This window comes from Panthera leo, chromosome D3 (assembly GCF_018350215.1).
Source record: "Panthera leo isolate Ple1 chromosome D3, P.leo_Ple1_pat1.1, whole genome shotgun sequence".
NCBI lineage: Eukaryota > Metazoa > Chordata > Mammalia > Carnivora > Felidae > Panthera > Panthera leo.
Genome location: NC_056690.1, coordinates 8,008,294 through 8,022,895, shown reverse-complemented (window position 1 = coordinate 8,022,895; position 14,602 = coordinate 8,008,294). Strand labels below are relative to the sequence as shown.

Below are 14,602 nucleotides of genomic sequence, written 5' to 3'. Positions count from 1 at the left end.
TACTGCCCTCTTTCTGCTCCTGGAACATACCGAGCTTGTTTGTACCTCAGGGCCCTTACACTTGTTCCCTCTGCCTGGGATCCTTTCTTCCCGATTTTCAGAGTTGGCTCCTTCCTGATGTTCAGATCTCAGCTCAAATGCACTTCCTTAGAGAGGGCCTCCCTTGAGCTAGTAGATATATAAGGAATTCAACACCCAGCCAAGGATGCACATTCTTTTAGGGTACACATAGAACATTTACAAAAACAGACATTAATTAGAATATATATTTCCTTCGATGATCAATATGATACAGACTAGGTTCTCCAACTGCATATCAATGAAATTAGAAATCGATTTTTAATTTTTTTAATTAATTAATTTACTCATTTTGAGAGAGAGAGAGAGCAGGAGAGGGGCAGAGAGATAGGGAGACAGAGAGAGACAATCTCAAGCAGGGTCTGTGCTAATAGCACAGGGCTTGATCCCACAAACCATAAGATCATGACCTGAGCCAAAATCAAGAGTCGGTTAATCAAGTTTAACCAAATGAGACACCTAGGTGGCCTAGAAATTGATTTTTTAAAGATGGATTTTAAAAATGTTTGGAAACCAAATAACATACTGCTAAATGACTTTTGGAAATATTTAAAACTAGATAATAATAAAAACACCATGTCAAAATTGGTGGGACACAGCAAAAGCACTACTTTAAAGGGAAATTTATAGGTTTAAATACATTTATCAGGAAACAAAGTTTAAAAAGACATGACCTACAATCAGTTAAGCGTCCAACTCCTGATTTGAGCTCAGGTCATGTCTCACAGTTCGTGAGTTCCACACCCGCCTTGCGCTCTGCTCTGACAGTGCGGAGCCTGCTTGGGATTCTCGCTCTCCCTCTCTCTCTCTGCCCCTCCTCTGCTCGTGCCTTCTCTCTCTCAAAATAAATAAACAAACAACAACAAAAAGACATGAGCTAAGCATTCAACTCAAAACACTGGGAAAAAAGAGCAGCAGAACCAACTGAAAGAAACAAGAAGGAAATAATAACGATTAGGGCAGAAACCATTGAAATACAGAGCAACAGAGACAGCTAATAAAACTAAAAGCTGGCTCTATGAAAAAACTAAAAAGACAGAAGCCTTGCCAGAGATGTGTGTCTAATAAAAAGAAGCAAATAAACTAAAGAAAAAGTAGAACATAATGACAGTCACAACAGAATTTTTTTTTAAATATTAAGACGATTATAAACAACCATGGGATAATAAATTTGCATGGCTTTCTCTGACTGCCCCTACTTACTATTTTTATTGTCTGTTGCCTATCTCCTGGCACTGGAATGTAAACTTCTGGAGGCAGAGGTTTTTGTCTGTTTGGTTCCAGATAAACACCACATACTGTATAACTATTTGATGAACGCATGGATGGATGTCCCCAGTAAACCAACACAATGAGGTCAGGTGAGTTCTTCCCAACACAGATGTTTCGGTTTGTCTTTAGAAGATTTGCCCAGGGACAAGGACAACTGCAAAGGAATCCTGGAAAAGGTCTCTGGAAGCTGATCCTACCAATGATACAGGGCTACCACACCTTGGTTATTTTGGGAGCCACTCAGAGAAGCTATGACTTTCTGGCTCACAGGCCACAACTGTGCACACATCCTGGATATGAGGAATAACAGAAGGGAAAATAGTTTGGTGGTCCCACAAGAAGTTAAACATAGAATTACCACAGGATGCAGCAATTCCGCTCTTAGGTATATACTGCAAAGAATCAAAAACCAAGGACTCAGACTAATACTTGCACACACGTGTTCACTGCCACACTATTCACACTAACCAAAAGGTGAATGCAACCCCAATGTCCATCAGCTGATGAGTGGATAAACACACAGGATATGCCCATACAACAGAATATTATTCAGCCAGAAAAAGGAATGAAACACTGATGTGTGCTACAATATGGATGAATCTCAAAAACATTATGCTAAATGGAAGAAGCCAGACACAAAATGTCATGTGTTGTAGGATTCCATTTACATGAAACATGCAGACGGGGTGAATCTACAGAGACACAAAGCAGATTGGCAGTGGCCAGGAGCTGGGAGGGAGAGGGAAGTGGGGAACCACTGCCTAATGGGTGTGGGGTTTCCTCTTGAGGGGATACAAGTGATCTGGAACCAGATAAAGGCAGTGGATGCACAACACTGTGTGTATGTTAAATGTCATGGAATTGTTCACTTTGAAACAGTTAATTTTATGTTATGTGAATACACACACATACCATACACAATACACAATACAGACCAAATACACATTTGGCCAAATGGCTACGTGTTAACATCAATAACCACAGCCCAATGTCTCTGCCATACTACAAGCATAAATCCGAAGATTTCCCAAAGGTTTGTTATTTCAACTTTACTATTACATTTTACTAATCAAATTTTCAAGTTTGAATTTTATAGTATATGAACATTAATTCCCTAAGACTGTCCCCGGGATTGTTCCACTGAACAATTGGATATTGATTTGATGTTCACTTCAAATTGTTCAAAGGCAGAGCTAAGATACTTTTGGCTGTTTTGCCAGAACAGAGCACTGTTGATAGTGATGTTGCTATCAAATTATCAAATTTTCCTTCCTTCTAGAGACTATACCATTGTGGTAAAGACATGTCCTCCTCAACTTCTGTACTTGAAAACTGTATTGACAATGATGATGCATTTTCATGGAAATGATCCCACAAACTAAAGCTCTGCATACTGTTTGAGGATACTTCCTGAATATTTTCAAAAGCAAGCTACAGATTTTCTTCACTCATATTTTATTTTTATTGTATTTTTTTCAGGTTTTATTTTTAGGTAATCTCTCCACCCAATGTGGGGCTTGAACTCATAACCCCGAGATCAAGAGTCTCATGCTCCACCAACTGGGCCAGCCAAGTGCCCCTCTTCACTCATATTTTAAATTTCTTCTTCTTTTTTTTAATGTTTATTTATTTTTCAGAGAGAGGTAGGGGGAAGGGCAGAGAGAAAGGGAGACAGAAGATCCAAAGCGGGCTCCATACTGACAGCACCAAGCCCTATGTGGGGCTTGAACTCACAAATTGTGAGTTCATGACCTGAGCTGAAGTCAGATGCTTAACCAACTGAGCCCCCCAGGCACCCCACATATTTTAAATTTCTATTATCTTCAGGCCTTTATTCTTATTCAAATTATTATTTAGCCACCAAAAAATCTCTCCTAATAGCCTGCCTATCAATTTTTCTATTAAACTTTTTGAAAGTTCTTTTCATTTTGAAAACAAAATCGTGTCAATCATTATTTTACTTTAGTTATAAATGTATTTTATTTATTTTTTAATGTTTATTTTTGAGAGAGGGAGAGTGAGAGAGACAGAGTGTGAGTGGGGGAAGGGCAGAGAGAGAGGGAGACAGAATCTGAAGCAGGCTCCAAGGCTCTGAGCTCTAAGCACAGAGCCCAATGCAGGGCTCCAACTCACAAACTGTGAGATCATGACCTGAGCCGAAGTTGGATGCCCAACCACTGAGCCACCCAGGTGCCCCTCTAAATGTATATTTAAACAACTGATAACATTTCAACATATAAAGAACCTAAGGAGACCTTTTTCATTCCAGTTACAACTAGAATACTCACCTACATTCAAAAGTGAATATTAATGCAGTAACAACATTTTGCAATAACTTATAGGCCTCATTCATACTGCTCACATTGATACTCTGATTGGAGACGATGGTTACTTAGGCAATTCCACATTCATTGATGGCGTAAAAGTTCAGAGAGGCTGGAAATGATGCTGAAGTAGTCAAATGATTACTTGGCTTTCCAGAAACTGAGACCAAAACCAAAGTCAAACGGCAGATTTGGGCCAAAGAGAAAGCTGAGGCCAATGGGTCCCACCTCTAATAAAAAGGCTGATTACAGGGAACAGGAGATGAGCCTTCTGGATATTTCTCAGGGCAGGAAAGAGGCAACATTTACCCTCAGCTGGCTCAAAGAAAGTGACTGTAGTTTGTCACCTCACTTCCCATTTAATTTCCTACTGACAGAGAAATGATAAAACGAGAAAAGAGGAAGTAACTGAAGAGACAAGACGCCTCTTTCACAAACACTTCCTCTTGGTTGAGCTAACTCCCAGGCACACCATACATCTCTCGTATCTCAGCACAGCTCATGTCACACACCGAACACTTGAGAGTTATCAAAGTACTCAGATGCATAGTGTTCAGACTACACTTAAGAACAGGAAAGAACTGGGAAAATTCCAAGAGAAGGCTTTGTGATTTGCTTACATGAACTTAGAGGTGACTATTATCTGCACCCAGACAATGGAAATTCAAAATGTTATTTTCAGGTAGATATTTTTGGAGAGTGACGAGTCCTTCCCTCTGTGCTTTTGTTCTCTCTTCGCCACCAATTATTACCAAGAGAAATCTTTAATGACAGACGGGGGCATAATAACTAGGAAAAAAGCAACATTTCCAGAGTGTTTTATCAAACACTAATGAGACTGAGCTTTTACTCAACTGTAAAATGGGATTCTGAGTATCACTCACATGTAGGTGGTTTTCAGAACAGACAGTGCTATGCAGAGCCAAAGAAACCTGTATTCCATTGTGTTGGATTTAGATCTGCTAGAGCTCTTTATTTGGCTAATAAAATACAATAATCGCTGGGGGCTGGGAAAGATTAACACACAGTTCTGTGTATTCTAGAAATTTCTTTCTGTCTTCAATAGAGAACAAAGTAGATGGGTTTTCTTTTTTTTTTTCAATCGTGTTTCTAGGTTTATATTAGCATTTAACGACTATATATTTTTTTGAGTATTTATTTATTATTGAGAAACAGAGAGAGACACAGCATGAGCATGGGAAGGGCAGAGAGAAGGGGAGACACAGAATCCAAAGCAGGCTCCAGGCTCTGAGCTATCAGCACAGAGCCTAACGCGGGGCTCAAATTCACAAACCTCGAGATCATGACCTGAGCTGAAGTTGGATGCTTAACCAACCGACCCAGCCACCCAGGCACTCCTAGATGGGTTTTCGTTATGAGACAAGTTACATAAAACGTGCACCTTTATTGCTTTTTGTTGTTGCTATTGTTTTGTTTCGTTTTTATTCAGACTTCCAGGTAGGCTTGAAGTGGTTGGATATGAGATCAGGAAAAGTGAGGTTTAGAGGCTACATTTCTTGGAAAGCCTTCCTGCTTCTTGCAACAGTCCCTTCTGTTTTTTAACAGATCTAGATCAAGTTTAACCAGTACAAGTCTCTTGAGAGTGAAGCTTGGGGTGGACCCAGGGAGTGTGGTAAGCACTGTCAACAGGCAGTGGGGGCCTGGCTCAGAATCCATGCTATCATGAGCCTTCCTGAAGCTAGTTGGTCGTCTAGCTTAGTCCGTCTGAGAGTTACCCACTCACCCCGCTTGCCAAGGGACTTCCCCAGCTTTAGCAACGAAAAACCCCATGTCCTGGCAAACTTTTCAGTCCTAGGCAAACCGGGGCGGCTATCACCTAAGGATTTACCTCTCTTGCTTTAAGCTGTACTATATATATACATCCTGGGTGGGTTTCAAATCACTATAAACTTTTCAAGTTAAATCTGTGTGCTTTGTAGACTTTGTCTCTTTATATCACCTACCACAGTATCTTTTTCTATCCTTGAATAGGACTCCCACCTAGTTACCACAAAATCATCATTAAATGAGGCAAGCATTTCTACTCTGTTATAAATATTTATTTTTCCACTTATTTTTTAAGAGAAAAAATCCAAATTCACACAAATGGTCTTAAATTTTTTTAAAGCTCTCATTTTGTTTGGGTGAGAGACTTATCTTCTGTGCTTACAAAACTTATTTTGTAGGGGGATATCATTGTCCTAACTGAGTTAGCTTTGTACATCTCCCTTGAGCCCTGGTCCTTTGCCACATATTTGAGTGTACAAAGAAAAACATACACTGAAATCCTCCCAGAAGGAAACAAACAAAACTGTCCCGAGATTAATCACTAACTAAAGTCCTTAATAATAAATTAAATTCTTTGTAGCTTAATCTGAATTAAGAATCTTATGTTCATAATACTTCTACGGAGTTAGTAACCGTATTAGTTTCCTATTGGTGCTGTAACAAACTGCCACAAATTTAGTGGCTTAAAACAACACAAATATATTATTTTATAGTTCTGGAGGTCAGAAGTCCAAAATGGGTCTTGTGGGCTAACATCGAGGTTACATTCCTTCCGTAGGCTGTAGAAGGAATTCACCTGTTGCCTTTTCCAGCCTCATTCCTTGGCTCATGGCCTCAAGCTAGCAATCTCTTCCCTCTGACCTGCACTGCTGTTGTCCCAGGCCTTCTCTATGTCTTCAGCAGCCCCTCCTTAACATTTTTGAAGGACCCTTGTGAAAAGCTCACCTGGATAATCCAGGACAATCTCCCCATCTCAAAATCCTTAACTTAATCACATCTGCAATGTCTCTTTTGCCAAATAAGAGAACATATTCACAGGTTTCAGGGATTAGGACATGGATGTGGAGGGGGCACATTATTCTGCCTCCCACAGTAATTAAGACACCATCTTAGAAAGTTACCAGATTTGACACTAATGGCACTGTATCTTTGGGTATTATTTTCCGAATCTGTTGGATAATCCTTCCAAATATTTAGAATCTAATAGTTGTAAGTAAATTTGAGATATTTGATGACACTGTATGCTAGCATCAGGGAGCATGATGAAATGTACGGGGTTTCCAATAACTATCACCTCCATAAGCAAGATTTCTCCCATGTCAAGTTAACCCCCACAATCCTCATTATCCCTTAATCTTGGTACACACCAAGTAGTCGAGCCACAAAAACAATCCCACATAACACTGCACACTGATTTAGAGTGAACAAAACAGCTTCACCGCATCTGAAGGCTGCATAATGAAATAATTAAGAGCCAAGATTCTGGAATCAGACAAACATGGACTCAAATCCTGGCTCAACTGCTTGTATGGACTCTCAGAGTCTGTTGTTCTCTTCAATGCCTACCTCATGCTTCATGGGAGACTGAATGAAATGAAGTTTATGAAGCATTTAGCAGTGTCTTGGCTGTTGTTATTACTATCACAAAGACAATGCCATACTTGACACTGTAACACTGATCTCCATTTGACATAAAGAAACACTGCCAAAAAGTTAATAGCTCTAAGGATGCACAACCAGTAAATAACCATATTCCAGTGCCTGGCACACACAGGACCCATTCCTGAATACCTTGTTTTCAGTTAGAGCAGACCCAGTCCCTACATGTCAACCTCACAACTGTCCCATTACCTCCTGAGTTCGCAGCTTCATCCCCTATGCATCCTCTACTCTCTGTCACCTTCCAAAGGGGGTGGCATCCAAGGTCTTTTTTACATCCAAGACCAAATGTCAAAGGCGCTCGGATTTCAAAACAGTTACAGAAAAACATCCAGTTCAGCAGCAAGAATATCATACTTCCCATTTTCTCCGTTTCAATAACCTGTAATCCCTGCTACCATGAATGAGAGAAGACATTTGTGGAGCATATATCTGATATAGAATTGTACGTAAATACATAAAGAACTCTTAAAACTTAAAGGGGCAAATCACTCAATTAAAAAAATGGGCAAAGGATCTGAACAGACATTTCTCCAAAGATGTACAGATTGGCCAACAAGCACATGAAAAAGTCAATCATCATTAATTATGGAAATGCAAATCAAATATACATACAAACATTTACATGTTTGAGTATGGGTAGATTACAATCCATATTGATTATTTTCAGGAATCCTACTGAGATATTAGAAAATATTTCTTGTTAAAGGGACTCTGGGTTGGATAGGGTTGGGACGCACAGAGGATTATCTATGATTAGCACATGGCCTCTAGAAGAGGAGGGTTTTTTTTTTCTTCCACAACAGCTTCAGGCTTAAGGACTCCGTGGGGGAAAGAAACAGTAAAATTATAAAATAATTTATTCCTCACTTTTGCTACCAACATGTTCTATATTTAGGGGATAGGCTGTTTCTGGAGGTATATATAATTATACATTTGGACTACATGTATCTGTCATTATGTTATACAATGATGTATTTCACAAGGTCTATGTGCCAGATAAGTAAATCTTACATCTTTAAATGCCTGAACATTTAATTTAAACATTTTTTTTTCATTAAAGATACTCCTGAACAAAGAATACAGCTTCATCTGATAGGCCTTTTGTGGCTCAAGACCATTGTAACAAACATCATTCTTACCATGCTATAACCAAATGATGCCCTAAGGTGCACTGAGGTCAGCCACCCCAAGCCTCTCAAATAAATGGTCCTAGACTTATGCGCTTTTTGGAGTTTTTGGCTCTACTTTTCCCAAAGACTTGTTTTTATGGGCTATTAATTTCTTTTTTACTGCTCTTAGTACTGGTGGCTTCAGGCAATTCCTCCCTTTAATTGGCTGCATTGATACAAATATTTAATGCCCACATTACTGGTGACAGTACATCTTTCACCTCTTGGAACCCAGCACTATAGCCAAAGTCTTTTCAATTCCAAGTTTCAAAGCCTACTAGGTTAAGGAGGGGAAAAATTAACATTAATTATGAGGCTATGAAGATATCTTAGTGGCAAAAGTGAAGCAAGGGGGCAGAACCAGGAAACGAAACTCAGCAGAAACCAAAGAGGCCATTTTCTTAGTCGCTGTCACCTCTGTGCCCCTTTGCCCATCTGTCTCATTCTTTTGTTTCTGCAGACTCCCCTTCTGGGCTTCTCCATGGACATGACTCTGCCACAACTGGAAGGTTACATCAACTCAGTTCTGGTCACTTGCAGAGAACAAAGAACTTCTTCTCTCCAATTGCCACAGTCCCAGAGGAGAGAATCAGGTTGGCCCTTTGGGGTTAGGTTTCCTGTGTGGCCCAAATGATAAGGTCACACAGTATAAAAATGGCTGTTGGGGCCACCTCTGCAAGGGAGGGCAGTTTTTAGAGGAAGAGCATTGTGGTAAACTGGCTTAGTGTACAACAAAGGAGCCAGATGATTCATATGTCAGAACTTAATCTAAATTAAAAATAAGCTCTGTGTGAGGGCCCGAGGAGCTCCCCTGTGAAGAAAAAAACATGAGGCTTGGCCCCATTTTTGTGTATGTGTATTGTTTTTTTCTGAGACCTTGGTTGTCTACTCCCTGTTTCTTTTCTTTTCTTTTCTTTTTTTTAATTTGATATGATTCACACACCGTACAAATCACCCTCTTAAAATGTGCAGTTCGGTGACTTTTAGAATATTCACAAGGGTTCTATAATTATCACCATTATGCAATTTCTGGAACATTTCATCACCCCAAACAAATTTCATACTCATTGGCAATCAATCCCCATTATTCTTTTCCCCCAGCCCTAGGTAATTGCTAATCTACTCGCTACTTTTCCTACTCTGGACATTTCATATGAACAGAATCACATAAGATTTGGCCTTTTGTAACTGGCTTTTTTCAGTTAGCATTATGTTTTCAAGGTTCATGCACATTGCAGCATGTATCTGGGTTCCATTTCTTTTTATGGCTAATAGTCCATTGTCTGGACATACCACATTTGTTTCCCCATTCATCAGCTGATAGACTTTTAGGTGATTTCCACTTGTTGGCTACCAGAGATGATGCTGTGAACATTGATGCACAAGTTTTTGCATGAACATCTTTTCAATTCTCTTGCTGTACAGAACACTGTCACCTGGTAATTGTGTAACATTTTGAGGAACGGCCAAACTGTTTTCCAAAGGGGCTGTACCATTTTACTTTCCTGCCAATTATACAGCAGTGTAGGAGTCTTCCAATGTATCCATAGGCTTGCCATCTTTTTGATTGTCCCTCATCTTAATTATAACCATGCTAGCGGATGAAGTGGGATCTCACTGTGATCTTGATTTGCATTTCCCTAGTGCATGACACTGAACATCTTTTTATGTTCTTATTGACCATTTTGTATCTTCTTTGTAGAAATGTCTATTCAAATCCTTTGCCCATTTTCAATTGGGTTGTCATTTTACTGATGACTTATAAAAGTTAAATAAGAACTCTTAGTTAGGATATTTAAGATACTATACCCTTATCAAATACATGATTTGTAAATAATTTTCACATTCTGTATTCTTTTCATTTTCTTGATGTCCTTTGAAGCACAAAAGTTTTACATTTTGATGAAGCCCAATTTGTCTTTTTTTTCACCTGTGCTTTAGGCATCATGCCTAAAAAAACCACTGCCTAATCCAAAGTCACAAAGATTCACACCTGTTTTCATTTGAGTCTTACAGTTTTGCTCGTATGCTTAGGTCTTTGATGCATTTGGAGTTAATTTTTATACATGGTATGAGATAGGGGTCCAACTTCATCATATGCATGTAGATTTCCAGTTGTTCCAACACCATTTATTGAAAAGACTTCTTTCCTTATTGAATTATCTCGGCACCTTTACTGAAAATCTCATTTTTTAAAAACTAAATTCCCAAGGTTGCTCAGTAACTGACTATACTCAGTCAAGTATACAACAAATACGCAACTGGATGTGACTTAAGATGTAGGTATGTGAAAAGTCCCAGCTGTAATCAGCAGTTACTTTCATTTTACATAAACTGAGATTACTCTGGCTAGTACAATGGATATATTTTTATTTATTTATTTTGAGAGAGAGAGTGCACGCAAGCAGGGGAGAGGCAGAGAAAGAGGGAAAGAGAGAATCCCAAGCAGATTCTGGGCTGTCAGTGCAGAACCTGATGCAGGGCTTGATCTCACCAATCTCGAGATCATAACCTGAGCTGAAATCAAGAGTTGGACACCTAACACTAAGTGACACCCAGGTGCCACTATATTCACTATCTTGACTAGTGATGGTTCCCTGGATATATACACATGTCAGACTTAAACAATTGTACACTTTAAATATGTGCAGTTTACTGTACATCAATTATACCTCAAGAAAGTGGTTTTATTATTTTTATTTTTATTATTTTTTAAATTTAAATCCTAGTTAGCATATAGTGTAATAATGATTTCAGGAATAGAATTTAGTGATTCATCACTTATATATAACACCCAGTGCTCATCCCAACAAGTGTCCCCCTTAATGCCACTTACCCATTTAGCCCATCCCCCCACCCAACACTCCACCAGCAACCCTCAATTTGTTCTATTTAAGAGTCTCTTATGGTTTGTCTCCCTCTCTGTTTTTATCTTACTTTTGCTTCCCTTCCCTTATGTTCATCTGTTTTATTTCTTAAATTCCACGAGTGAAATCATATTTGTTCCTCTGACTTATTTCACTTAGCATAACACACTCGAGTTCCATCCATGTTGTTATAAATGGCAAGATTTCATTCTTGTTGATCACTGAGTAATATTCCATTACACACACACACCCCACATCTTCTTTATCCATTCATCAGTCGTTGGACATTTGGGCTCTTTCCATACTTTGGCTATTGTCGATAGTGCTGCCATAAACATTGGGGTACATGTGCCCCTTCACATCAGCACTCCTGTATCCTCCGGATAAATACCGAATAGTGCAATTTCTGGGTCATAGGGTAGTTCTATTTTTAATTTTTTGAGGAATCTCCATACTGTTTTCCAGAGTGGCTGCATTCCCACCAACAGTGTAAAAGGGTTCCTCTTTCTCCGCATCCACGCCAACATCTGTTGTTGCCCGAGTTGTTAACGTTAGCCATTCTGACAGGTGTGAGGTGGTATCTCATTGTGGTTTTGATTTGTATTTCCCTGATGATGAGTGACATCGGTTGGCCATCTGGATGTCCTCTTTGGAAGTGTCTGTTCATGTCTTTTTCCCGTTTCTTCACTGGATTATTTGTTTTTGGGTGTTGAGTTTGATAAGTTCTTTATAGATTTTGGATACTAACCCTTTATCTGATATGTCATTTGCAAATATTTTCTCCCATTCTGTCAGTTGCCTTTCAGTTTTGTTGATTGTTACCTTCACTGTGTAGAAGCTTTTTATCTTGATAAGTTCCCAATAGTTCATTTTTGCTTTTGTTTCCCTTGCCTCTAGAGACAGGTCAAGTAAGAAGTTGCTGCAGCTGAGGTCAAAGAGGTTGTTGCCTGTTTCCTCCCCTAGGATTTTGATGGCTTCCTGTTTTACATTTAAGTCTTTCACCCATTTTGAGTTTATTTTTGTGTATAAGAAAGTGACCCAGGTTCATTCTTCTGCATATTGCTGTCCAATTTGCCCAACACAATTTGCTAAAGAGACTGTCTTTTTTCCACTGGATAATACTCTTTCCTTTGTCAAAGATTAGGTTGCCATATGTTTGTGGGTCCATTTCTGGGTTCTCTATTGTGTTCCATTGATCTGAGTGTCTATTTTTGTGCCAGTACCATACTGTCTTGATGATTACACGCTTTGTAATACAGTTTGAAGTCTGGAATTGTGATGCCTCCAGTTTGGTTTTCTTTTTCAGGATTGCTTTGGCTATTTGGGGTCTTTTCTGGTTACATACAAATTTTAGGATTGTTTGTTCTAGCTCTGCAAAGAATGCTGGTGTTATTTTGATAGGGATTGCTTTTAAGTTTTTTTTTTGTTTTTTTGTTTTTGATGTTTATTTATTTTGGAGAGAGAGTGCACACACAAGTGGCAAGCGGAGGAAGAGCAGAGAGAGAAGGAGACAGGGGATCCAAAGCAGGCTCCACACTTTCACTACAGTGCCTGATGGAGGGCTCGAACCCACAATCACGACCTGAGCCAAAGTCAAATGCCTAACCGACTGAGCCACCCAGGTGCCCCAAGAAAGCAGTTTTTAAAAACAGGTAAACTAAGGGCAAGAATGTACATGAAGTAACTTTCTTTTCCTAATCATTTTTCAAGATCAGCTTCTCTGGTTGGTCCTAAGGATAGATTACCAACTAGTAATTTAGGAAAACTTGTTTATACATTTCTCTTACCTGCTTTGTTCCCAAACACAAGCAAACCATTTAAATTCAAAATTTTTAAGGCTGGGACCATCTCATTACTATGGGATAAGTATTGATGAGAGCTAGAACTGAGTTTGGGACCTTAAGGAAAGCATTTTTAAGTCTCCTTCCAATGAGAATTTAGCAACTGGATTTTCCTTTTCTACATAGAATTTAAGACCTCCCAAAGGCACCAAGCTCCATTTTGGCAGAGATTTCATCTATCTGTTCGCCCTCATATCCCTAGCATTAAGAATACTGCCAAGCACACAACAGGCACTCGGTAAATATCTGTCAAATGAATGAATAAAATTCCACTTAAGCTGTCACCACCTTTTCTTGGGACCATTTTGGACTGAGGCAGGTGGCAGTTCTATGCCTCCTTCTAACTCAACAATTCCATCTCTAGAGGTAGATATTGTCTGTTTTCTCCAAATTTTCTTATTATTCACTTTTTTGTATCTGGATAAATAAGGTGGTATGGCTTAGGAAACTCACATCCAAGAAATGAACTAAAATATTATATCAAAGATTACGCCTAGGATCCACAAACTAGAAGCAACCAGATAAGAACAGTTAGGAAAATCACAGCATACCTTCTGTAAGAAATAGTCCATTTATTAAAAATGAACATTATAACTAGACTGCAGTAACATAGAAAACAGTAGTGTAAACCAGAAAAAACATCATCATTGCCTATGATTTACAAACTACAACTTTATATACATCTACCTGTGAGAATTCATACTTCATGAAGGCAGGCTGTTTGGGTTTGCTCTGTTCTCCGAACAGTGCCTAGCATATTGAAGGTGCTTATTAATGCTTGTTGAATGAATTAATGAAACTAAATATAAGACATATCTTTGAAAACATACCTGAAAAGGAATGAGCAAACGTGGAAAATTATGTTCGAGTAGTGGAACTGTGGGTGTTTCCTCCACTTCCCTCTATTTTCCAAGTCTCCCTAAAGTTGTGATAAAACTGTCTCAGTTGAAAAGATGGTCACAGAAACCCCTTCCTTGTCCTGTAGCTAAGGAAGCATCTGAATTGGAGTAGGGATGCGACCTGACTCCAATTCCAAGAGGGCCACTTGACAGGGTGTGTGACTCCAGCCAAGGGCTCCTCGGGCACCTGACATACAGGCTTTTCCTCCAGAGGTTGAGAAGGCACAAGTTTGGACCTCCAAAGGGACTACTTTTTCTTCTATGTTGCCCCCGTCCCCGACAGGTCACTCGTACCTCCTAAACCACCTAAAGGAGTCGCTCACTATCCCCCGCCTTCCCACTTCAGGCCCCCTGAGGGGTGGGTAACTCATTCCCAAGGGAGCGGTCACTCTCTCCTCCACGGCTCTATCTCCACTAAGCCGGTCACTTTTTCTCCCCGGCCCTCCAGAGGGCCATTCATTCACGGAGAGAGGGTCACTGCTTCCTGATAGAACCAATCCCACTTTGCGGGGGTCGCTCGCTCTCCCCGGCCCTACTGACGGGGTCACTCGTCCTCAAGGGGGAGCTCACCCCTTCCCCACCGGCCCCACTCCCCGTGGAGAGAGACGCTCGTACCGAGGCGGAGCGTCGCCTTCGCCCGGCCCCAGCCTCGAGGCGCAGCACCGCCTCCTTCCGGGCCCTGCCTCGCGCGTGGCGGCGCCG

General features: G+C 40.0%; 2 protein-coding genes across 7 annotated transcripts in view; one reads left to right on the top strand and one right to left on the bottom strand.

Moving 5' to 3' along the window:
* P2RX7 (purinergic receptor P2X 7) overlaps positions 1-1,439 on the top strand; it is a 63,943-nt gene extending 62,504 nt beyond the window's left edge. Inside the window, exon 13 of the mRNA XM_042911261.1 lies at positions 1,363-1,439. Within this exon, the coding sequence (XP_042767195.1) occupies positions 1,363-1,392 (30 nt within the window). The 3' untranslated portion in view covers positions 1,393-1,439. The remainder of the gene's footprint in view (positions 1-1,362) is intronic.
* IFT81 (intraflagellar transport 81) overlaps positions 1-14,601 on the bottom strand; it is a 198,285-nt gene extending 183,684 nt beyond the window's left edge. For all 6 annotated transcript variants that reach the window (XM_042911246.1, XM_042911249.1, XM_042911251.1 and 3 more), the window contains exons 1-2: positions 14,516-14,601; positions 13,832-13,920 (exon numbers count right to left, since the gene is read on the bottom strand). The gene's annotated coding sequence lies outside the window, so the exon portion shown is untranslated. The remainder of the gene's footprint in view (positions 1-13,831; positions 13,921-14,515) is intronic.
* Between the last annotated feature and the right edge of the window lies 1 nt (position 14,602).